The 26,469-nt window shown below is 43.1% G+C and overlaps 1 protein-coding gene across 3 annotated transcripts in view; it reads left to right on the forward strand.

The window, feature by feature from the left end:
- The window catches only part of FBXL17 (F-box and leucine rich repeat protein 17), a 743,798-nt gene that overhangs the window by 430,046 nt on the left and 287,283 nt on the right, over positions 1–26,469 (forward strand). For all 3 annotated transcript variants that reach the window (XM_056537500.1, XM_056537497.1, XM_056537499.1), the window contains one exon: positions 14,832–14,908. In XM_056537500.1, coding sequence (XP_056393475.1) covers positions 14,832–14,908 — 77 coding nt within the window. The remainder of the gene's footprint in view (positions 1–14,831; positions 14,909–26,469) is intronic.

A 26,469-nucleotide genomic window follows, 5' to 3' on the forward strand; every position in this document is an offset into this window, starting at 1 on the left:
TTAACTTTCTGGAGCCAGTTGATATATATAAGAAAGTTTTTCCTGGAATACCCCCTTTAAAAGCTGTCTATTCACAAAAATAAAATTTATACCAAATTACCACATATTGGACCTGAACCCTTTAGGTTAGATTTACATGCAGTAGACTTTGTTTCAGAAAGTTTAGCGAATGTTTGCTCCATTTATCTTAGTGGGGTTGTTTTGGTAATGAGCACAAACTTTTACTTCAAGTTCCATTCAAATATATTGGACAGGCAAATAAACTTCTTTGTTAAAATCTACTTTTATAATGTGCGTTTGCCCTTATATTTTACACGTGGCTTAAGACTGCAGTAGGAAAAGCTGTCCTATTAAGCAGTCTACAATTTGTGGCCAAATCTTTTGGGATCCCTCCATGGCAAAAGTTGAGAATCATTACTTGTAATATAGGCTCACAATAGGGACCTGCATATGTATGTTTTGCAACTGCATTGCTCCTATTCACTGTTACAGGCAGGTGTCCCGTTTACTGCAGCGTTGCTTGCACTTATGTTCCCAGATTTATTTAAGTTTTTGTTAGAATTCTTCTATCGATTGAAGACATTGTACAGTGACAAGTGATTTTTTACTTTATAAATAATTGAAAGCGCATGCTCACTTGCTGGAAAATGTTAGCATTTTATGTACTTTAACCAAAGAACTCACTTAGACCATTATTAAAGTGTTTACTTGTATACAGCTTTGCAGTCTGGCTACCTGCTTAAAGGGTTACTCCACTGCTCAGCATTTGGAACAAACTGTTCCAAATGCTGGAGCCGGCATCGGCGCCAGCAGCTAGTGATATTAAAGCCACACCCCTCATATCATGCCCAGCCCCCTCAATGCAAGTCTATGGGAGGGGGCATGACGGCTGTCATGCCCCCTCCCATAGACTTGCATTGAGGGGGCGGGGCATGGTGTCATGAGGGGACGGGTCTATGACGTCACGAGCTCCCGGTGTCGGGTCCAGCATTCGGAACAGTTTGTTCAAAACGCTGAGGAGTGGAGTAACCCTTTAATAAAACAGCACCTTTCTCCATTATTATAACTGTACCCACACACAAATAAGAAGCTGAACTGCAGTACAACCAGTGGTACTATTTCTGAAAGAAAGAAAGAAACCTTTTATCTGTCTTGTAATCCAGTAACTGATGGAACATGGCAACTGATGACTGTGTGGCATCAATTCCTGAGACAAAATAAAGCTAAATACACACTACACTAGGTTTTGCTGCAGATTTTCTGCATGGAAATATACACTGAATCTTCAGCAAAAGAGAATACCAGAAAAGTAGATATGATTTTTGGAATCTCATCTTACCTGGGAATTTTACTGACTTTATTTTTATTTCAATAATTTTTATTTAATTTTATAGTCAAAACACATGAACAGATAAGTAAGCTCTGTAAATATTTAAGATAAATGAAAGCTAAATTCTGCTCCAAAAATGTGTAGATGTACAGAAAAAGACAATTATTTTGCTAATCTAATTTTAAAATCTACAGCATCTCAATTTGTGTTGCAGGTTTTTTCACTATTTTCCCCAATAAAATTTAAAAGTAAGGGTTAAAAAACAACAACAAATCAAATGCATAATCACAGAAAATGTGCACCTAAATTTGCCTGTTTTCTTGTGTGGATTTGGTGGAATTTTTTCTAAGTTAATCTGTCTAGTGTGCAATTTTTTTTTTTAATTTTTTATTATAAACAAACTCTAGCACCCTAACTTTAGTAATTTACTGATAGGGGTAAAATTGCAATTTTAAGTTTTGGTTAAGCATTTTTCAATTATCATGTTAAAATGATTAAACAAATAAAACTAAAAGTAGACAAAATTATTAAGTGGGTCCTGCAGTTTCTCCCCCTATGTCTCCCTCTTTCCCCCACTCTCCTGGGAGATGCTTTTGCATGCTGGGCCGGGTAGTTGCTAACACAACCAACTGATTTGTAGCTCATGTCCTGTTAGGCTGCATTCACACCACGTTTTTGCAATACAGTTCCCGTATATGTTTTCTATGTGAAAACCGTATGGAACCGTATTGAAAACCGTATGCATTGACTCTCCATTGAAAACCGTAGCCTACCACGGTTTTTGGTCCAGGTGAAAAACTGGATTAAACCGCATACCGTATTTTTCGCCCTATAAGATGCATGGCATATAAGACGCACCCAATTTTAAAGGTGCAAAATCTAGAAAAAAAAAGATTCTGCAACCAACAGTGGTCTTCAACCTGCGGACCTCCAGATGTTGCAAAACTACAACTCCCAGCATGTCCGGGCATGCTGGGAGTTGTAGTTTTGCAACATCTGGAGGTCCACAGGTTGAAGACCACTGGTATAGGAGGTAATACTCACGTGTCCCTGCCGCTCCGGACCCGTCACCGCTGCCCTGGATGTCACTCCATCGCTGTTGCTGCGTCCTCGGGGTGTCCCCGACGCTCCGGACGTCTTCTTTCCCGGGATCCACGCTCTCCGTCGCCGTCATCACATTGCCGTCATCGCGTCGCTACGCACACCGGCCTCTATTGGATGACGTCGAATGAGAGCGCGCGCCATGCAGAGGATCCCGGCCCGGAGCAGACACCGAGGAGGCAGGTAAGTTACCTCCCGGTGTCCTGTAAGCTGTTCGATTTTACCGCGGCGGTCCCGAACAGCCCGACTGAGCAGCCGGGTTAGTGTCACTTTGGCTTCAGACGTGGCAGTCAGCTTTGATCGCTGCGTCTGAAGGGTTAATACAGGGCATCACGGCGATCAGTGATGTTCTGTATTAGCCGCGGGTCCCGGCCGTTGATGGCCGCAGGGACCGACCCGATAGGTGTGTATTCGCCATATAAGATGCACCAACTCCCCCCCAGTTTTGGGGAAGAAAAAGTGCGTCTTATACGGCGAAAAATACGGTACGTTTTTTATTTTTAACATGGGAACCGTACAGAACCGTATGTGCGTACGGTTCCATCCTGTTTTCACCATCCGGTTTTTGACTTTGCACAGTTTTTTTTTCTTGGAATTTCAATCAAACAAGTGAAACTTTATTCATAATGGAGTGAAAAGTTAAAAACGTATGCGTTTTTTTCTTAAAAAACTGATGCAACCAGACATCATTTTTTTAAACTGTATACGGATTTTAACTGTATAAAGGGTTAAAATTTGTACACACATTTTGATACAGTTTAGTCCGGTTTTGAGGAATCAGTTTTTCATCAAAAACCTGATGTGGGAACTGTATTGCAAAAACGTGGTGTGAATGCACGCTATCTAAGATGGAGGCATGATACATCCTGGAGATCCAACAGTCTTTGGGCACTGCCCCTGTGTGTAGCAGTCTCTTTCTCTGCCTGTCAATCTGGCATTAAAAGAGGCTGCACATCTAATTTAATGATGAAGCCATATTATGATTCTTGTTCTTGAAAAGAAATCTCTTATTTCAGGCCAGATTGTAACATACTAAATTTAAATATGTATGTTTCAGTTTTTTTATTACGATATATTTCAGTCTTTATTCCACATTCATCTGTTTATGCAGAATTATTCATGCAGAATAGCTGGGATAAAGTGCAACCAACACTACTTCCAATTCCTCAAAGCTATGAGGAGACTCTTTGAAGATGACCTTTCAGTGTTAATCACAACCTGGGCACATTGATGTTCCACCAGGACAACACACAGCTTCTAAATTCACGCTGTTCATGAACTTTGCTATGAGCAGGAGTCTTTTAAAAGTATGTTAATGTGATGTCTACTAGTGAGAAAGTAGCAATGCTGAGAACCTGAGGTCTCGTCCTTCAAAAGTCTCCACTTTCCTTGGCTTCCTTCTGACGCCTATAACATTTCATTCTGATGGCAGAGAGAAACAATACCAGGAGGAAAAATGTATCAATCAATCAAGCTGTTTTACAGAATGTTATGAAAAGGTTTTGGTAATTTGACAGCAGCAGGATGAGTGTTACTGTTAAATTAGGTTTGGAAAATTAACTTTAAGAAAGTTGGTTCCAGAACAGCTGATTCTCAGTGTAGTAAAAGTGACAGAACTTTTTTTTTAATGTAGTGAGCGTAAAATAGAATTTTCAAAGGATGTTATGGCAATTTAGGTTACATTAAATTACATTGCGTTCCTTGGCCGACTCCCGCAGTATAACGCGGGGTCACGAGGTAACCCCCATGTCATATCGGGTTGGTTCCGGCATGTAACTGAAGTCTGGACCCCGGGGCTAATAGCGCACGGCAGCGATCGCGGTGCTATGCGCTATTGACCCGTCCGTTCGGCGATTGCTTCAAGCCTGAGATGCAGGCTTAAGCAATCGACCACTGATAACACTGATCAATGCAAAGCTACGGCTTTGCAGTGATCAGTGTAAAAGATCAGAGTGTGCAGTGTTATAGCCCCCTATGGGAGCTATAACACTGTAAAAAAAAGTTAATAAATGTGATTTAACCCTTTCCCTAATAAAAGTCCAAATCACCCCCCTTTTCCCCTAAAAAAAAAATAAATAAATATGTAAATAAAAATAAATATTAACATATGTGGTTTCGCCGCGTGCGTAAATGTCCGAACTATAAAAATATATCATTACTTAAACTGCACGGTCAATGGCGTATGTACAAAAAAAAAAAAAAAAGCAATCAAAAAGTCTGATTAATACAAAAATGTTACCGATAAAAACTTCAGAACATGGGGCGCAAAAAATTAGCCCTCATATAAAAAAATTATAGGGGTCAGAAGATGAGAATTTTGAATGTATAAATTTTCCTGCATGTAGTTATGATTTGTTTCCAGAAGTACGACAAAATCAAACCTATATAATTAGGGTATCATTTTAATTGTTTGGACCTATAGAAAAAAGGTGTCATTTTTACCGAAAAATGTACTGCGTAGAAACGGAAGCCCCCAAAAGTTAAAAATTTGCGTTTTTTCTTCAATTTCGTCGCACAATGATCGTTTTTTTTCCATTTTGCCGTGGATTTGTGGCCAAATTGACTGATGTCATTACAAAAAAGAATTGGTGGCTCAAAAAATAAGCCATCATGGATTTTTAGGTGCAAAATTGAAAGGGTTATGATTTTTAAAAGGTAAGGAGGAAAAAAAACGACAGTGCAAAAACGGAAAAACCTGTGCTCCTTAAGGGGTTAAAGGTGTTATCCAACAAACGTAATAAGAAAACAAAATAAGATGTGTTTGCCCGGAATACCCCTTTAACCTTGCATCTATTATTCTACTGTGACCTTTGTATCTCCAGTACATGGCTCTAATACACCTTTTTGCCCTCCTGCTTGTTGCTTTCCCCAAACGCTGTCTTTAATCCCTTAAGGATGCAGGGTTTTTCGGTTTTTACTTTTTCATTTTTTCCTCATTACCTTCTAAAAATCATAATGCTTTCAATTTTGCACATAAAATTCCATATGATGCCACCAATTCTACTTTGCAGTCACAGTCATTTTGCCAAAAAATCTTACGGTGAAACGGAAATTTTTTTTATTGTTCAACAAAATTGAAGAAAAAATGCCATTTTGTAGATTTTGTGGGCTTCCGTTTCTACACAGTGCATTTTTCGGTAAAAATTACACTTTATTCTGTAGGTCCATACGGTTAAAATGATATCCTACTTATATATGTTCGATTTTTTTCGTACGTCTGAAAAAAATCATAACTACATGCAGGAAAATTTATACGTAAAAAATTCTCATCTTCTGACCTCTATAACTTTTTTACTTTTCCACTTACTGGCCGGTATGAGGGCTCATTTTTTGCACCGTGTTCTGAAGTTACCATTTTTGTATTGATTGGACTTTTTCATCGCTTTTTATTCATTTTTTCATGATAAAAAAGTGACCGAAAATACGCAATTTTTTCGCGCATACGCCATTGACCGTGTGGATTGATTAACGATATATTTTTATAATTCGGACATTTCCACATGCGGCGATACCACATAGATGTTTGTTTTTATTTAGACAGGTTTTTTTTTTTCTTTTTTTTCTGGCAAAAGGTGATTCAAACTTTTATTAGGGAAGGGGTTAAATTACCTTTATTAACTTTTTTTCCCCCTTTTTTTCACTGTTATAGCTCCCATAGGGGGCTCTAACACTGCACACCCTGATCTTTTACACTGATCCCTGCAACGCCATAGCTTTGCATGGATCAGTGTTATAGGCGGTCGATTGCTCAAGCTTGTATCTCAGGCTTGGAGCAATCAAAGGCCGATCGGACGAATCAAGGTACGGGGACCTCCGCTCGTGTGCTAGCTGATCGGGACATCGCGATTTTATCGTGATAGTCCCGATCAGCCCGACTGAGCTGCCGGGAAGCTTTTCACTTTCATTTCAGATGCGGCAATCAACTTTGATCACCACGTCTAATGTCGTTAAGGAGGACAGTGAGGACAAGCAGGGCTCTGTGCAGTGAGGACAAGCAGGGCTCTGTGCAGTGAGGACAAGCAGGGCTCTGTGCAGTGAGGACAAGCAGGGCTCTGTGCAGTGAGGACAAGCAGGGCTCTGTGCAGTGAGGACAAGCAGGGCTATGTGCAGTGAGGAAAAGCAGGGCTCTGTGCACAGTGAGGAAAAGCAGGGCTCTGTGTACAGTGAGGAAAAGCAGGGCTTTGTGTACAGTGAGGACAAGCAGGGCTCTGCACAGTGAGGACAAGCAGGGCTCTGCACAGTGAGGACAAGCAGGGCTCTGCACAGTGAGGACAAGCAGGGCTCTGCACAGTGAGGACAAGCAGGGCTCTGCACAGTGAGGACAAGCAGGGCTCTGCACAGTGAGGACAAGCGAGGCTCTGCACAGTGAGGACAAGCGGGGCTCTGCACAGTGAGGACAAGCGGGGCTCTGCACAGTGAGGACAAGCGGGGCTCTGCACAGTGAGGACAAGCGGGGCTCTGCACAGTGAGGACAAGCGGGGCTCTGCACAGTGAGGACAAGCGGGGCTCTGCACAGTGAGGACAAGCGGGGCTCTGCACAGTGAGGACAAGCGGGGCTCTGCACAGTGAGGACAAGCGGGGCTCTGCACAGTGAGGACAAGCGGGGCTCTGCACAGTGAGGACAAGCGGGGCTCTGCACAGTGAGGACAAGCGGGGCTCTGCACAGTGAGGACAAGCGGGGCTCTGCACAGTGAGGACAAGCGGGGCTCTGCACAGTGAGGACAAGCGGGGCTCTGCACAGTGAGGACAAGCAGGGCTCTGCGCAGTGAGGAAAAGCAGGGCTCTGTGCACTAAGGCTCTTTGACACGCCCCCGGCTCACACATCAGGATGATTGACAAGCCAGGAGCCTGCACAGAGCTCTGCTTGTCCTGCCCACAATTAATATATTTTGTCTCCACACAAAGACACAGAGCCAACAACTGCTGGGACAGCATTTCTTCACCCAAAAATATACACATAGATAATAACATTATATGTACATTCGCAATACAGTATACTATCTACATTACATAAAACCACTTTAGCTCTCCAGAGCAGTCCTGATCCATATCGCTCCTGCACAGTGCTGAGCAGCCTTAGAATGAATGCTTTTGAAACTCTTCTCTTCTTGCTGAACAGTATTTTCTCCACACTTCCCATTCAATCTAAATGCTTGCAGGTGACATTCAAAGGTCCCGCAAATCACATGTATAACTTCTTATGATTTTTCAGAAGTGTTGACGGTAGTCTTTTTGACAGCTGGACTACTTTGATGATTCTGTCAATTCAATTTGTCAGGATAAAATAATGGCTTTTAGAAGATTCCATTGGTTGTATTGAATATATTTTATATCCAGGTTGAGCTATTTTCCAATTGTAGAACACATGACATCATGGAACCTGGCCAGTACATGGCATTTTTCTTTAAATATATGTCTATAATCAATTGCATATTCTTTATCATCTATAAATCAGTGCCAAGAATAGCTAGATGTCTATTGCATCACTTATGTCCTTGCTTCCCTTGGTAACCATACTCCACCCAATTGCAGTGGAATCCGAATAGGTCTGACACCTGAATTGTGCATAAAACGTAACATTTATTACAGATCTTCTTCATAAAAGACATCACATTGCACAGCATAATGCTGTTAATCTGCTATGCTGTACAGGTTGATGTCTTTTATAGAGAAGATGTGCAATAAACGTTACGTTTTATATACCATTCCAATGTTTTAGACCCTTTTTCTATTTATATAAGCTATTAACGCTTATTAGGCTTCTTTATTTGCCTCTTTTATCTGGGTGACCATAATGTTACAGCTAATGAGTGGTCCCAAATATGGATGGGCAATAGGGACTTAAAATAAAGGCTTGAGTACTTTAAAAGGGCTCTCTGGGATAGATTTCTTTTATTTAGATTATTTTTTTTTTTTTAAAGCTAGCATTTAAAAAAACACACAGTTGACTTACCTCCCCTGGTTCCTTCGGTATCTTGCTCCTGTCCTCTGGTGCAGTTGTCTTTCTGCTTCTTGTGGTGGACTCGTCACACTGTTGGCTATGTGCCAGCTGCATCGGTGTCAGTCTGAGTGACAGTCTGACGTAAGATGGTTAGAGCCGAGGCTTATTACATCATACAGCTTCTCGGCTTATCACCTGCTGTGGCCGGACATCCCTGCCTACAACTAGGAGGAAGAAATCCACTGCTATATTACTGATACAGTAATCTAACCCTTTAAGAAAATGCAGACCCCAGGCCACCAAATAAATGTATGCCCTCCAGAGCCTGAGCTAATACGTCTTCGGACCATATTTCTAAATAAAGACTCCAGACTAGATCCTAAAAGACAAACAGCATCTTGTTTATGAAATGTGTGATATCATTTGTAATGTCTGCATCTAAAAATAGCATGACATGATCCAGAGAAATGTTCTAATCCTTTGCTAAAGTTAACAAATACTGATTGTATAAATGTACTACAATTAGATATATAGTGGGAAATAGAAGACCCAGTTATGTGCATCTCGGATGAGATTGTAACGATTGGAGATCTTCTTGCTTGCAGCCATAAACTTTCACTGTGAGACCATATGGGTTTTCAGTTTACTTTGCATGTTTTTTTGTTTTTTTAGATACTGTTTATTATGCTCTAGTTTTAAGTAGTTGAATGCTTTGGGCAATCTATATAAAAAGGATTTTCTGTACAATGGGCTGATTCAGGATGTCCTCTGTGGGCAACTCAGTAGCAAGTGATCGGTTTCACTTCAGGACCATTACAACATTGCACAGTTTGAATTGATAGCAAGAAGCCGGGGTCCTTGAAATGGAAAGACTCTCTTTGTAGCATTTCTCTGCTTTGGAATAGGAAACCTCTTTATTAATTCCCTAATGGTGTATTTTGTTATATTTTTTAAACCATATAGTCACTTTATGTCAGAAGTGTTAAAAGGAATCTGTCAGCAGTTTTGACCTCTTAATACTGCTGACAGAATGGGATAGGTGATCAGGAAACCTTACATATGTGCATGTTAGCAGGGGTATAAGCAAGGAAAAGATGTTTTGATCTGTTTGGCATTGCAATCCCAAGTGTTCTCTGGGCATTCCCAAAGAACATCCACTGATGTGTCCTTCCTTACCGTCCCTCAGAGTTTGACACATTCCAATATACATATATATCTTACCAGATGATTATCTTAACGTGAGTTTGCAATATTTAGTCATAAGATAAATCTGGTAAATATGTTTTTGACCATTGCTTTTTTATACAAACCAGAAGAGTATAAAACTGTTGTGATAACTGTGATCACATCATGACGACCGCTTTCTTTTGAGAGAATACAGGAACCAAACAGAATGTGTAAACTGTTTTCAGACGAACATACTATGTAGCCTTAAATGCTTTCACTTTTAGTTAATTAACCCACTGTTGGCCAGGTGACATTGAGCCGTAATACGGACATTTAGATGTGGCTGTATTACATTGGTGGGCGATCAGTCTTAGGGTACTTTCACACATACAGGATCTGCTGCATATTTTTGCTGCATAGTTTTGCTGCACAAATTTGTGCAGCTTATTTTGCTACTAGTTAACTTTAAAGGGGTACTCCACTGGCCAGTGTTCAGAACTAAATGTTCTGAATGCTGTTTTCACACTGCGGGGGTTGGCCATGCCCCTCGTAATGTCACTGCCACGCCCCCTCAATACAAGTCTATGGGAGGGGTCGTGAAGGCCATCACACGCCCTCCCATAGACTTCCATTGAGGGGGCGTGATGTGACAGCAAGAGTGGCGTGGCGATGTTATATGTAATGTATAAAACAAATTTGCTAAATGGTTTGCTAAAAAAAAAAAAAAAAAGGCATAAAAAGAAAACATAGAAATGTCTTAAATATACTGTAAATGAAGGCAGAAAGTCAAAAGTTCCCGTAACCTTCATACAGTCCTATGCCCCTAACTTTGATATTAAGTGTCCAGTGATTTGTTCTAGTAAAGAAAACTGTGAATGTTTGCATTTCTTTTTTTGCACAGATCTATATGGTACTTGCAACATGTGGCTTTTATTTTATTTTTGTGGCTGTTGAACACAACTGAACTCAAGGCAGTGAAATCTTGAGCTCTCCAGAGAGTCAGCAGAGAGTTATGTATCAAAGTAATAACTGAGCAATTTATTGTTCCATATGTTTCGTAACAAAGACTTAAGAATGAAAGGAATAGTTGGATGACACATTGTTCCATTGTATATCATATGATTTACTGTAAGTTATGTTTGTGAAAACAAATCCATGTATGTAGGTTAAAAATTGATCACAGCTTTACATTTATCTCCAGATTGCTTGAATCAATATATAGAAAATGAATTAAATGATTGAATATAATAGAGCTAGAATATATATTCAAGTACTGATTTTATTACTTTTGCTAACTAACTTTAGAAATAGTCATAGCTGGCCAATGCTGCTTAATGTTCATCTTCTGAGCCAAATATTTTTATTGTCCTAATGCTTTGAAAATGGAACAACTTAGCAAACTATTTTCATTGAAACCTTATCATTTGGTGTCTACAGCTGCTTTGCAGAACTATTTATCCTTGTGGTAATAAACTACCGTATTTTTTGCCGTATAAGACACCCTTTTTCTTCCCCGTAACTGGGGGGAAGTTAGTGCGTCTTATAAGGCGAATACACATCTATCGCGGCGGTCCCTGCGGCCATCAACGGCCGGGACCCGTGGCTAATACAGGACATCACCGATCGTGGTGATTCCCTGTATTAACCCTTCAGACGCGGCGATCAAAGCTGACCGCCTCTTCTGAAGCAAAAATAACACTAACGCGGCTCTTCAGTCGGGCTGTTCGGGACCGCCGCGGTGAAATCGCGATGTCCCAAACAGCTTACAGGACACCGGGAGGGAACTTACCTGCCTCCTCGGTGTCTCCTTGGTGCCGGGATCCCCTGCATGGCCGGCACAAACTTTTTAACCAAATCGCAAACTTTTTAACCAAATTAGTACGTTTAAAATCCCCCTATTTTGAAGACCTATAACTTTTTCATTTTTCTGTATAAGCAGCGGTATGAGGGCTAATTTTTTGTGACGTGATCTGTACTTTTTATTGATACCATATTTGCTTATATAAAACTTTTAATCCATTTTTTATAAATTTTTGGGGGAATAGAATGTTATAAAACATATTTTTTTATTTTTACGTTCACGCCGTTCACCGTACGGTATCATTAACATTTTTATTTAATAGTTCAGATATTTACGCACGCGGCTGTACCAAATATGTGTATAAAATATGTTTTTAACACTTTTTGGGGGTGAAATAGGGAAAATTTACGTTTTTATTGGGGGAGGGGGTTTTTCAAATTTTTTTTTTTTAACTTTTTTTAACTTTTATTATTACACTTTAATAGTACCCATAGGGGACTATTTATAGCAATCACTCGATTGCTAATACTGTTCAGTGCTATGTATAGGACATAGCACTGATCAGTGTTATCGGTCATCTTCTCCTTTGGTCTGCGGGAAGGCAGATCAGAGCAGAAGACGCCGAGAAGGCAGCGAAGCCAGGTGAGGGGACCTCCGTCTGCCGATCTGGATGATCGGATCGCCGTGGCAGCGCTGAGGGCAATCCGATCATCCATTTTAGTGACCGCGATGCTGCAGATGCGGTGATCTGTATTGATCACGGCATCTGAGGGGTTAATGACGAATGTCCGACATTACGGTTGGGTCCCTGGCTGCGATCAGCAGCCGGGACCTGCCGCGCATGATCTGGGCATCGCTCCTATGCTCGCGGTTATGCTTAGGACGTAAATATACGTCCTGGTGCGTTAAGTACCACCTCACCAGGATGTACATTTACATCCTGCGTCCTTAAGGGGTGAAATGATTTATTAGTTTGTTGCTGTGTAGTATTTGATTTTGTCTCTATATGAACCCTTTGTAGTATAAAATACTGCAAAATATGTTAGTGCTATATAAATCTATTTGTATTTATTATCTTTCACAATTTTTATTACCTATTGAATTGAAGAGAGACTCTCAAGTTTTGTTTTGTTTTTAAGCAAGTTTGTGATACGTTTGGTTCGGTGTATTGGATTATTTATAATTCTTCTTACTACCCCATTCTACAGACGCCAAGGATCGGATGTATCCGTGGTTCTGCATTTCTGTGCAGTGGTCTAGAATGATAGAGGGCATTCCATCAGTGGTGATAGCCCTTCCCTAAGGAACCTTTAATCTAAGCAGGGAAGGAACATTAGTCACAGGAGGGGCTGCTGTGAACATCCGAATCAGGACATGAGTAACCTCAGGAAATAAGAGCAGCTTCATAAAACTTATCAAGTGGGAAGGGTGTTGGGAAATTGCAGTACTTTATCCACTACATTCATCTGGTAGGCATCAGGGCATGATGTTTATAGGATATGGTAAGATTTGGTAAACATAAAAGTAATGATAAAGACTTAGTGTTATTTCAGAAGGTCATAATAATAATAATAATAATAATATACAGAATTAATGTTGTGGTAAACAATAAGTATTTCAAATTTATTTTCTGAGACTTTGTTACACGAATGTTAATAGTTTATTTTTGTCATTACTGTCTTCCTACCTCTGAATAAACTGTATTGAATACATTGACGAGTGACTATAAAGGGGCAAAACGATAATGTTTCTTTTTGAGGAGAGTGTCATAAAGACATATGGAGACTTTTAGGCTATTCATATGCCACTGGGAATTCTGGGAAGAAGAATATGCAAAGCAGCTCTTTGACAACACCGTTTTGGAGGTGATTTTTCCTTTGAAGTGAATGTTTGACTTTTTTAACCTCTTCATGACGCAGCCAATTCTCATTTTTTTTGCAGTTTCCTTTTTTCCTCCTCGTGTTTTAAGAGACATAAATCTTTAAAAAGCCAACACTCAATTTCCCATCTACAGACCCATATGAGGGCTGAATTTATGCAGGAACAATTGTACATCGTAATTACATGTTTCATGTTACCACAAAATCTACAGCGAAACCAAAACCAAAAATATTTGTGGTGTGAAACTGAAAAGAACAAAATGGAATTGTCAATCTTTTAGGGGTTATGTTTATGTGCAGTGCACTTTGTGGTAAAAATGACAGTATGATTACAATACCCAGTTTATATAGCTTTTGTATTAATTTACTACTATAAGAAAATGAAACAAAAAGCAGACAGCCTGCTCTGACTACAGATGGGTAACATTCCCTTCTGAGGGAGTTTCTCACTTGACTAATTACATCCCCAGTCATGTTTTAAGGCTTCTTAAAGGAGTAAAACATAGACTTGAATGAAACCTATCTCCAAAAGTTGTCAGAGGACTGCTTTGTATATGATTCTTCTCTATATGGTCACATACTCCATGACATGGGAAATACTGTATTTTTCGGCATATAAGACGCTCCGGCATATAAAATGCACCCAATTTTAAAGGGTGAAAATCTAGGAAAAAAAAGATTCTGAACCTTCAACCTGCGGACCTCCAGATGTTGCAAAACTACAACTCCCGCCAAGCCCGGACAGCCAACGGCTGTCCGGGCATGCCAGGAGTTGTAGTTTTGCAACATCTGGAGGTCCGCAGGTTGAAGACCACTGGAGGAGGTAATACTCACGTGTCCCCGCGGCTCCGGACCTGTCACCACTGCACTGTATGTCGCCCTCCATCGCTGTCGCCGCGTCCCAGGGGTGTCCCTGTCGCTCCGGAACGTCTCTGCTGCCGGGTATCCTCGCTCTCTGTCGCCGCCATCACGTCGCTACGCATGCCACTCCTATTGGATGATGGGACGGCGTGCACGACGACGTGATGACGACGGAGAGCGCCGGTCATGCAGGGGATCCCGGCACGCAGCAGACACCGAGGAGGCAGGTAAGGTCCCTCCCGGTGTCCTGTAAGCGGTTCGGGACGCCGCGATTTCACCCCGGCGGTCCCGAACGGCCCTACTGAGCAGCCGGGTTAGTGTCCCTTTCGCTTCAGACACGGAGGTCAGCTTTGATCGCCGCATCTGAAGGGTTAATACAGGGCATCACCGCGATCGGTGATGTCCTGTAATAGCCGCGGGTCCCGGCCATTGATGGCCGCAGGGAATGCCGCGATAGGATAGATTTTAATGTGTATTTGCCGTATAAGACGCACCAACTTTCCCCCCCCCAGTTTTGGGGAAGTAAAAGTGTGTCTTATACGGCGAAAAATACGGTAATAAAATCTAAATAGTCATTCATTTTCAGGATGAATAACAGAGGAGTGACGTAAGAAAATGTTCTCTAAGATTATTGTATAGGGAATATACATATTTATTAAAACTGACATGGAAGTGGAACTGACAGATCCTCTTGGAGGATATATGAGGTTAAATTCTTTATTAAACAATTTCTTCTTTTTCTCCATACAGATGTGTAGAAGTTATTGCAAAGGAAGGCCGAAGCCTGAAAGAGCTCTACTTAGTAACGTGCAAGATCACAGATCACGGTATCTAATTCTTTATTCTATTTGGCAGCTGCAGCCACTTAGCCACATTTATTTACGAGCTGTTTTAAGCACATGTTCAGTTTAGTGTGAAATATTGGTGACTGGCAATAAATGCAGAATTTACAGTATATTGCACCTTCTATACCTACGTAAATTGTGCGAGCTGACAAGGCTCAAGCAATTAGGAAATTAACTTGTTTAGTAATTGTTGACCTGTACACAATACCTGCATACTGATAGTACTTAAAAGTAATTACATTTCTCCACACTGGAAATTTATTGAGCAGCTAGTCACCATTTGTTGTGTACATTAATAACACAATATAATTGTCTTATTTTACTGTGGTATTAATGTATCTTGTGGAGACATCAGTAAATACTGAGCGTATTTATACATGTGTAGTTCATTCCTTATTAACCCACAGCAGACGGAACACTGGAACACTGTCAATTGTTAGTTTTTTTTTTCTTGTGTTATATCTCCCCAAAAAAATAATGGTCCATAAATGAACCTATTAAAATTAAAGTGTCGCTGTCATTTAAAAAAAATGTTGACATGTCACAGAGACATGTCAAAAGTTTTGTTTAGTCAGGGCTTGTTGTAATATCCATCCAGCATCTCTGGACAGCCCCATAGACTTATAATTGGGCAATCTAGGGAAGCAGGACAGAGATTGCTACAAGTCGGAAAGTGAAGAGCACTAAAGGGTGCTTCTCCTGGCTTGTTCTAATGACCTGTTATAACTTTTGACATTTTGTTTGTATGTTTGTTTTGTTTTTTATAAAAAATAAGGGACACTTTAGGCGCATCCCTATAATTAAGTTATAACCAAACATCATGGCAAGTTTCTTTCATATTGGCTAGGACTACAGCTAGACTTTTTTTTTCTTTACTATATCAACCTGAAATACTGGTTATGGAATGTCGTACCTGGAAATCTGTTAAAAATCACTCCAGTCAAGTGAGTTGCTTGTGATTACTTAATTTATTTACTTCCTGCTCATATTGCTAATAGCAACATTTTTGGAGAGCATTTTCACAGCAGCAGGTCTCCATTACCATTTTGGACAGGTGTTAACCATTGCATACTGGAAAGGGTCATGGGCAAAAAAAGATGCACAAGGCTGCACGTTAGGAAGAAGGCAAGATTGAGTCCTAGCATTCATGTGGATGGTACTTTGATATGCACCACCTACCTACGCATTGTTGCAGATCAAGTCCACCCCTTTATAGCAACATTATTCTCTAAGGCAGTGGCCTCTTTCAGCAGGATAATGTGCCCTGCCACAATGCAAACAATGTCAAGAAATGTTTGAGGAAGAAGTATTGCGTTAAAAAAAACGGTTTGATGAGGCACTGCACAGATTTTGGTCAGGAAAGAAAGACCCAAGCAGCACAGGACAATGAAAATTGTATTGGTCTATCAGGGACAACACGTTTCATTATACACTAATGCCTTCCTCAGGTCCACTTACAGTTCTAAAAACAGAGTAAATACATATATACAGATATAGAAAATATTCTCGCTTTGGGAGTAAAAAAGGCAGTATTTCGCCATTAATAAAATGTGTTGCCAAGGGATTGACTTTAGAAGAAGAAAGTAAAGTAAAATCTTGACTATTAACTGGTTAACGACCATGGACGTGTATACTCGTCCATGTGCCGTTAACTGGGTATGGCGCAGGCTCCCGACTCGAGCCCGTGTCATACTAGCCGGCCCTCAGCTGATTCTTGTAGCTGAGGGCCGGCTATTAACCCTTTAGATCACCGCTGTCAAAGTTGACAGCGGCGTCTAAAGAACCCTGTAAACGCTCCCTGGTAGTCCAGTGGGGTGGATCGCCCCCCTCCCCGCAGCGCAATTGCAGGGGGGGGCGATCCACTGTGGAGGTAGCCGGAGGGCTTACCTCTCCTTCCGTGCAAGTCCTGGCTTTCGCATTGATAAAGCCTGGCAGGACCAGGCTTTATCAATCGAGTGCAGATCACACAGATCAATGTGGTTCTATGGAACCACATTGATCTGTATGAGGAATCTAATGATTCCTCCTAAAATTTCCCTAAGGGGACTAATAAAGTGTAAAAAAAAAAGTTTAATCAAAGTAAAAAAAATAAAAAATACACATTAACCCCTTCCTTATTAAAAGTTTAAAACACCCCCTTTTTCCCAAATTCCATATAAAAAAAAGAAATATATGTGGTATCACCGCGTGCTTAAATGTCCGAACTATAAAAATTTATAGATAATTAAACCGCACGGTCAATGGCGTATACACAAAAAAATTCCAAAGTCCAAAATAGGGTATTTTTGGTCACTTTTTATACCATAAAAAATAAAAAGCAATCAAAAAGTCAGATCAAAACAAAAATGGTACTGATTAAAACTTCAGATCACGGCGCAAAAAATGAGCCCTCATATTGCCCCGTACACAGAAAAATAGAGGTCAGAAGAGGACAATTTTAAATGTATTAATTTTTGTTCATGTAGTTATGAATTTTTTTCCAGAAGGAAGACAAAATCAAACCTATATCATTAGGGTATCATTTTAATTGTATGGACCTACAGAATAAAGAGTGTCATTTTTACCCAAAAAAATTTACTGCGTAGAAACGGAAGCCCCCCAAAAGTTTAACATTTTTGTTTGTTCTTCAATTTTGATGCACAATGATTTTTTTCCCGTTTTTTGCTGTAGATTTTTGGGTAAAATGACTGATGTCATTACAAAGTAGAATTAGTAGCGCAAAAAAATAAGCCATCATATGGATTTTTAGGTGCAAAATTGAAAGGGTTATGATTTTTAAAATGTAAGGAGGAAAAAACTTGTTACGCCGAGCGCTCCGGGTCCCCGCTCCTCCCCGGAGCGCTCGCTACACTTCCCTCACTGCAGCGCCCCGGTCGGTTCCACGGACCCGGGGCGCTGCGTTACCACCTCCGGCCGGGATGCGATTCGCGATGCGGGTAGCGCCCGCTCGCGATGCGCACCCCGGCTCCCGTACCTTACTCGCTCCCCGTCAGTTCTGTCCCGGCGCGCGCGGCCCCGCTCCCTAGGGCGCGCGCGCGCCGGGTCTTTGCGATTTAAAGGGCCACTGCACCGCTGATTGGTGCAGTGGTTCCAATTAGTGTTTACACCTGTGCACTTCCCTATATCACCTCACTTCCCCTTCACTCCCTCGCCGGATCTTGTTGCCCTAGTGCCAGTGAAAGCGTTCCTTGTGTGTTCCTTGCCTGTGATTCCAGACCTTCTGCCGTTGCCCCTGACTACGATCCTTGCTGCCTGCCCCGACCTTCTGCTACGTCCGACCTTGCTTCTGTCTACTCCCTTGTACCGCGCCTATCTTCAGCAGCCAGAGAGGTTGAGCCGTTGCTAGGGGATACGACCTGGTCACTACCGCCGCAGCAAGACCATCCCGCTTTGCGGCGGGCTCTGGTGAAAACCAGTAGTGACTTAGAACCGATCCTCTAGCACGGTCCACGCCAATCCCTCTCTGGCACAGAGGATCCACCACCTGCCAGCCGGCATCGTGACAGTAGATCCGGCCATGGATCCCGCTGAAGTTCCTCTGCCAGTTGTCGCCGACCTCACCACGGTGGTCGCCCAGCAGTCACAACAGATTGCGCAACAAGGCCAACAGCTGTCTCAACTGACTGTTATGCTACAACAGTTACTACCACAGCTCCAGCAATCATCTCCTCCGCCAGCTCCTGTACCTCCTCCGCAGCGAGTGGCCGCTTCTGGAATACGACTATCCTTGCCGGATAAATTTGATGGGGACTCTAAGTTTTGCCGTGGCTTTCTTTCCCAATGTTCATTACACTTGGAGATGATGTCGGACCAGTTCCCCACTGAAAGGTCTAAGGTGGCTTTCGTAGTCAGCCTGCTGTCTGGAAAAGCCCTGGCTTGGGCCACACCGCTCTGGGACCGCAATGACCCCGTCACTGCCTCTGTACACTCCTTCTTCTCGGAAATTCGAAGTGTCTTTGAGGAACCTGCCCGAGCCTCTTCTGCTGAGACTGCCCTGTTGAACCTGGTCCAGGGTAATTCTTCCGTTGGCGAGTATGCCGTACAGTTCCGTACCCTTGCTTCAGAATTATCCTGGAATAATGAGGCACTCTGCGCGACCTTTAAAAAAGGCCTATCCAGCAACATTAAAGATGTTCTGGCCGCACGAGAAATCCCTGCTAACCTACATGAACTCATCCATCTTGCCACTCGCATTGACATGCGTTTTTCCGAACGGCGTCAGGAGCTCCGCCAGGATATGGACTCTGTTCGCACGAGGCGTTTCTTCTCCCCGGCTCCTCTCTCCTCTGGTCCCCTGCAATCTGTTCCTGTGCCTCCCGCCGTGGAGGCTATGCAGGTCGACCGGTCTCGCCTGACACCCCAAGAGAGGACACGACGCCGCATGGAGAATCTCTGCCTGTACTGTGCTAGTACCGAACACTTCCTGAAGGATTGTCCTATCCGTCCTCCCCGCCTGGAAAGACGTCCGCTGACTCCGCACAAAAGTGAGACAGTCCTTGATGTCTACTCTGCTTCTCCACGTCTTACTGTACCTGTGCGGATGTCTGCCTCTGCCTTCTCCTTCTCTGCTGTGGCCTTCTTGGACTCTGGATCTGCAGGAAATTTTATCTTAGCCTCTCTCGTCAACAGGTTCAACATCCCGGTGACCAGTCTCGCCAGACCCCTCTACATCAATTGTGTAAACAATGAAAGATTGGACTGTACTATACGTTTCCGCACGGAGCCCCTTCTAATGTGCATCGGATCTCATCACGAGAGGATTGAACTGTTGGTCCTCCCCAATTGCACTTCTGAAATCCTTCTTGGACTTCCCTGGCTTCAACTCCATTCCCCAATCCTGGATTGGTCCACTGGGGAGATCAAGAGTTGGGGGCCCTCTTGTTCCAAGGACTGCTTAAAACCGGTTCCCAGTAAACCTTGCCGTGTCCCTGTGCTTCCTCATGTAACCGGTCTCCCTAAGGCCTATATGGACTTTGCGGACGTTTTTTGCAAAAAACAAGCTGAGACTCTACCTCCTCACAGGCCTTATGATTGTCCCATTGACCTCCTCCCGGGCACTACTCCACCCCGGGGCAGAATCTATCCTCTGTCCGTCCCAGAGACTCTTGCCATGTCTGAATACGTCCAAGAAAATTTAAAAAAGGGCTTTATCCGTAAATCCTCCTCTCCTGCCGGAGCCGGATTTTTCTTTGTGTCCAAAAAAGATGGCTCTCTACGTCCTTGCATTGACTACCGCGGTCTTAATAAAATCACGGTTAAGAACCGCTACCCCCTACCCCTCATCTCTGAACTCTTTGATCGTCTCCAAGGTGCCCATATTTTTACCAAACTGGACTTAAGAGGTGCTTATAATCTCATCCGCATCAGAGAGGGGGATGAATGGAAAACGGCATTTAACACCAGAGATGGACACTTTGAGTATCTGGTCATGCCCTTTGGTCTATGCAACGCCCCTGCCGTCTTCCAAGACTTTGTTAATGAAATTTTTCGTGATCTCCTATACTCCTGTGTTGTTGTATATCTGGACGATATCCTGATTTTTTCTGCCAATCTTGAAGAACACCGCCAGCATGTCCGTATGGTTCTTCAGAGACTTCGTGATAATCAACTCTATGCCAAAATAGAGAAATGTCTGTTTGAATGCCAATCTCTTCCTTTTCTAGGATACTTGGTCTCTGGCCAGGGACTACAAATGGACCCAGATAAACTCTCTGCCGTCTTAGATTGGCCACGCCCCTCCGGACTCCGTGCCATCCAACGTTTTTTGGGGTTCGCCAATTATTACAGGCAATTTATTCCACATTTTTCTACCATTGTGGCTCCTATTGTGGCTTTAACAAAAAAAAATGCCGATCCCAAGTCTTGGCCTCCTCAAGCGGAAGACGCCTTTAAACGACTCAAGTCTGCCTTTTCTTCGGCTCCCGTGCTCTCCAGACCTGACCCATCTAAACCCTTCCTATTGGAGGTTGATGCCTCCTCAGTGGGAGCTGGAGCTGTCCTTCTACAAAAAAACTCTTCCGGGCATGCTGTTACTTGTGGTTTTTTTTCCAGGACCTTCTCTCCGGCGGAGAGGAACTACTCCATCGGGGATCGAGAGCTTCTAGCCATTAAATTAGCACTTGAGGAATGGAGGCATCTGCTGGAGGGATCAAGATTTCCAGTTATTATTTACACCGATCACAAGAACCTCTCCTACCTCCAGTCTGCCCAACGGCTGAATCCTCGTCAGGCCAGGTGGTCTCTGTTCTTTGCCCGATTTAATTTTGAAATTCACTTTCGGCCTGCTGATAAGAACATTAGGGCCGATGCTCTCTCTCGTTCCTCAGATGCCTCTGAAATTGAACTCTCTCCTCAACACATCATTCCTCCTGACTGCCTGATTTCCACTTCTCCAGCCTCCATCAGGCAAACTCCTCCAGGAAAGACCTTTGTTTCTCCACGCCAACGCCTTGGGATCCTCAAATGGGGTCACTCCTCCCATCTCGCAGGTCATGCGGGCATCAAGAAATCTGTGCAACTCATCTCTCGCTTCTATTGGTGGCCGACTCTAGAGACTGATGTGGTGGACTTTGTGCGAGCCTGCACTATCTGTGCCCGGGATAAGACTCCTCGCCAGAAGCCCGCTGGTTTTCTTCATCCTCTACCTGTCCCCGAACAACCTTGGTCTCTGATTGGTATGGATTTTATTACTGACTTACCCCCATCCCATGGCAACACTGTTATTTGGGTGGTCGTTGATCGATTCTCCAAAATGGCACATTTCATCCCTCTTCCTGGTCTTCCTTCAGCGCCTCAGTTGGCTAAACAATTTTTTGTACACATTTTTCGTCTTCACGGGTTGCCTACACAGATCGTCTCGGATAGAGGCGTCCAATTTGTGTCTAAATTCTGGAGGGCTCTCTGTAAACAACTCAAGATTAAATTAAATTTTTCTTCTGCATACCATCCTCAATCCAATGGACAAGTAGAGAGAATTAACCAGATCTTGGGTGACTATTTACGACATTTTGTTTCCTCCCGCCAGGATGACTGGGCAGATCTTCTACCTTGGGCCGAATTCTCGTATAATTTCAGAATCTCTGAATCTTCCTCCAAATCTCCGTTTTTCGTGGTGTACGGCCGTCACCCTCTTCCCCCCCTCCCTACCCCCTTGCCCTCTGGTCTGCCCGCTGTGGATGAAATTTCTCGTGATCTTTCCACCATATGGAAAGAGACCCAAAATTCTCTCTTACAGGCTTCTTCTCGCATGAAGAGATTCGCAGATAAGAAAAGAAGAGCTCCTCCCATTTTTTCCCCTGGAGACAAGGTATGGCTCTCCGCTAAATATGTCCGTTTCCGTGTCCCGAGCTATAAGTTGGGACCACGCTATCTTGGTCCTTTTAAAGTTTTGTGTCAAATTAATCCTGTCTCTTACAAACTTCTTCTTCCTCCTTCTCTTCGTATCCCTAATGCCTTTCACGTCTCTCTTCTTAAACCTCTCATCCTCAACCGTTTTTCTCCTAAATCTGTTCCTCCCACTCCTGTTTCCGGCTCCTCGGACATCTTCTCTGTCAAAGAGATTTTGGCCTCTAAAAAGGTCAGGGGAAGAACTTTTTTTTTAGTGGATTGGGAGGGTTGTGGTCCAGAAGAGAGGTCCTGGGAACCTGAGGACAATATCCTGGACAAAAGTCTGATCCTCAGGTTCTCAGGCCCCAAGAAGAGGGGGAGACCCAAGGGGGGGGGTACTGTTACGCCGAGCGCTCCGGGTCCCCGCTCCTCCCCGGAGCGCTCGCTACACTTCCCTCACTGCAGCGCCCCGGTCGGTTCCACGGACCCGGGGCGCTGCGTTACCACCTCCGGCCGGGATGCGATTCGCGATGCGGGTAGCGCCCGCTCGCGATGCGCACCCCGGCTCCCGTACCTTACTCGCTCCCCGTCAGTTCTGTCCCGGCGCGCGCGGCCCCGCTCCCTAGGGCGCGCGCGCGCCGGGTCTTTGCGATTTAAAGGGCCACTGCACCGCTGATTGGTGCAGTGGTTCCAATTAGTGTTTACACCTGTGCACTTCCCTATATCACCTCACTTCCCCTTCACTCCCTCGCCGGATCTTGTTGCCCTAGTGCCAGTGAAAGCGTTCCTTGTGTGTTCCTTGCCTGTGATTCCAGACCTTCTGCCGTTGCCCCTGACTACGATCCTTGCTGCCTGCCCCGACCTTCTGCTACGTCCGACCTTGCTTCTGTCTACTCCCTTGTACCGCGCCTATCTTCAGCAGCCAGAGAGGTTGAGCCGTTGCTAGGGGATACGACCTGGTCACTACCGCCGCAGCAAGACCATCCCGCTTTGCGGCGGGCTCTGGTGAAAACCAGTAGTGACTTAGAACCGATCCTCTAGCACGGTCCACGCCAATCCCTCTCTGGCACAGAGGATCCACCACCTGCCAGCCGGCATCGTGACAAAACTAAAGTGCAAAAACAGAAGAACGCTTGGTTCTTAAGGGGTTACTTAATAAGATACTGGATATCTCGAACTCCACACCTCTGTACGATCTACGCACCTCTCTTCTCTAATTGTCGGACATTATACTGGCATATACTGGATGTCGGGGGACCCTCCGGGTACGTTCGAGCCGCTTGGTTAGTCCTACATCATGAATCTCCGGTCCTCTCATTTACTTACCTCTCCTCTTTCTCCTCCCCCTCTCTTTTCTCCTCCCCCTCTCTTTTCTCCATTCCCCCTCTCCATCCATTCTTCTCTCTTTCTTTCCTCCCCTCCAATCTCATTTTCTCATTTCTCCTTCTTCGTGTTTATTCTTCCTGTTCTCCGGTCCACCCCGGCAGTCATACCAAATACTGTATTACAGGATGACATCTTGACTGTGTACTAGATTTACAGACAAGGATTCCCCACCTGTATGATTAGAATCGCCTAGGGAGACAAGCCTGGCGACCCCAAAAACTACACGACTGTATGAATCACATAACACAGTTGACACTAGTTGTGTAGACATCCGTTTGTTGTCACAAACACGCTCCTTTTTCGCGTTCACCGCTGAAGGGCCGTCTCTGTTATCATGGCTATTATTGTTCTTGTCAGTATGAATACTATGTTACCTTTGTCGACTTTACTGATTCTTTATTTACCGTTTGTATATTGAAAACTGAATAAAATGTTTTATTGGAAAAAAAATAAGATACTGGATAGAGAAATAGTGCACGTAGGTTGAGTACAAGTGGAAATAAAATCCAGATGGAGTTTAAAAACAATGTGTAGCCGAATTTAGTCATATGCTAAAAAAATACAGAAGATATATACCTATATATATATATATATATATATATATATATATATATGCAAAATGATGGAGTATGGTTATATGTAACAATATGTCAATATAATAGAATAAAGTGCCATATAGAAAATACATTTTTTGTAGTGTACATTTTTAGTAGTATATGGAAGGGTGGTGGGAGGAAGAATACTCGTTTCTAGGGAGGACAAATTCCTGGAAAAGAAGTCCTGTTCGTATCAGTGCTGCCTCGGTCTGTGGCAGCATGCCGGGAGCGCGCGCATTTGGCAGGGAGAGTGCCGATGTGTCACTTCCGGCATTGGCTGACACGGCAACAGAGGATACTGCGTGGATATGCGCTTTCAGTGGGAGCAGAGCGCTGCTTGCTAGTGCCCATGATATGCCTAGGAGGGCTATGTTGATGGAGTAAAATGGAAATAAACAATGAAAGTTTCTATTAGTTGTGTTGGATTTATCTATATGAGGCTGTATGTGATGGGACAGTATGAGATGAGAATGACTGACAGAAAAAAATGTGGAACTGGATATGAGAGTTGCTGGGAGAATCAAGTATATTGGAAGAACCACCCAACCACTGTGGAAGTGCCTCTACGGTCAATTGCACCTTCGGATACCAGAAACAAAGCGTCTCCCACCATCTAGCCAAAAAACACAATAGAGACTTCTCACAGATACAAGTTTTACCCATCGAACAGATAGCACCAAAAACCCAAAACAGAGTGGCCACTCTGAACAGAAGGGAAGCCTTCTGAACATTTAAAATGCACTCTCCAACCCGATGGACTGCATCAATGCATAGAACTTTAACCCAATCCATCATTTTTATTTCACCCCCTGTTTTCTCCATTTCACAACAACTCCACATACCACATTTACCATCCACTCAGAATAAGAATAAAAATATAGAACTTAAATACCCACAACCAACATCCTATCGGACACATATATACCCCACCCCCAGTAGTGCCATATATCTTTTATACCATCTACTTAATTCCGATCCACCATATGTATCCTATCTCCTGGGTTCCCCAGCATTTAACCACTCCATATACTGTATACGCATCCCAACCCTTGGTTCCTACCTAACAACCCCAAATACCATGTATGCACACCACCCCAGTCCTCCCAGCACAGCTTTTCCCGATAAACCATATGTGTATTCCACATACCCCAGTTCACCCCAACCCCATATCCTATAAAATATGTGCATTCCACACCTTGCTCCCCCCAGAACAGGCCGCAATCCACATCATATCCCCTCTCCAATTTTTCCACCTCCCATCTATAAACCTCCCTCAAACCACATGTTCCTCAACTTTCCATATAGAGTTTTCACCTTAATCCTACCCACATTTATTCTCCCAGCAACTCTCATATCCAGTTCCACATTCAATCATCCTCATCATACTGTCCCATCACATACAGCCTCTTATATAGATACATCCAACACAACTAATAGAAACTTTCATTGTTTATTTCCATTTTACTTCATCAACCTAGCTCTCCTAGCCATATCATGGGCACTAGCAAGCGCTGCTCTGCGCCCACTGAAAGCACATATCCCCGTAGCTTCCTCTGTCGCCGTAGCAACCAATGCCGGAAGTGATGCATCGGCACTCTCCCTGCCAAATGTGCGCGCTGCCACAGACCCAGGCAGCACTGATACGAACAGGACTAATTTTCCAGGTATTTGTCATCCCTAGAAACAAGCATTCTTCCTCCCATCACCCTTCAATCCATCCATGTTTAACTGTTCCCTGTCCTCCCCACAGTACCCCAGCACCAAACACACACGGTATCTGGGGTAAGTCAACAACCTGCTTCTCTCTTGCTTCATCTTTACTTTTGCATATATGTATATGAAGCTTTCCAATGCACTGACTTACAGTACAACTATTCAAAATGTTCCAATATAGTGTCTCATTACTTACTGAATCTGTACCCATTTAACCCTCAGTTGACTTTTCCACAACTCATAATGGAACTCTCATATATTACAACACTTCAATAATTTACATAAATTTCCTTGTATACCTTCACTATGTTCTAACCACTGAAGTGAATGGGTCCCAGTGCCTCATGCACAGAGCACTTGATCATGTTAACACATTGTTACAAATAACCGTACTCCATTTTTTCTGTGTATACACAATTGGGAAAAAATTATTTTCCATATACTACAAAAATTGTACACAACAAAATGTATTTTCTAAATGGCACTTTATTTTATTATATGGACTTATTGTTTCATATAACC

The sequence above is a fragment of the Hyla sarda genome, chromosome 1 (genome assembly GCF_029499605.1).
Source record: "Hyla sarda isolate aHylSar1 chromosome 1, aHylSar1.hap1, whole genome shotgun sequence".
In the NCBI taxonomy this organism is placed as follows: domain Eukaryota; kingdom Metazoa; phylum Chordata; class Amphibia; order Anura; family Hylidae; genus Hyla; species Hyla sarda.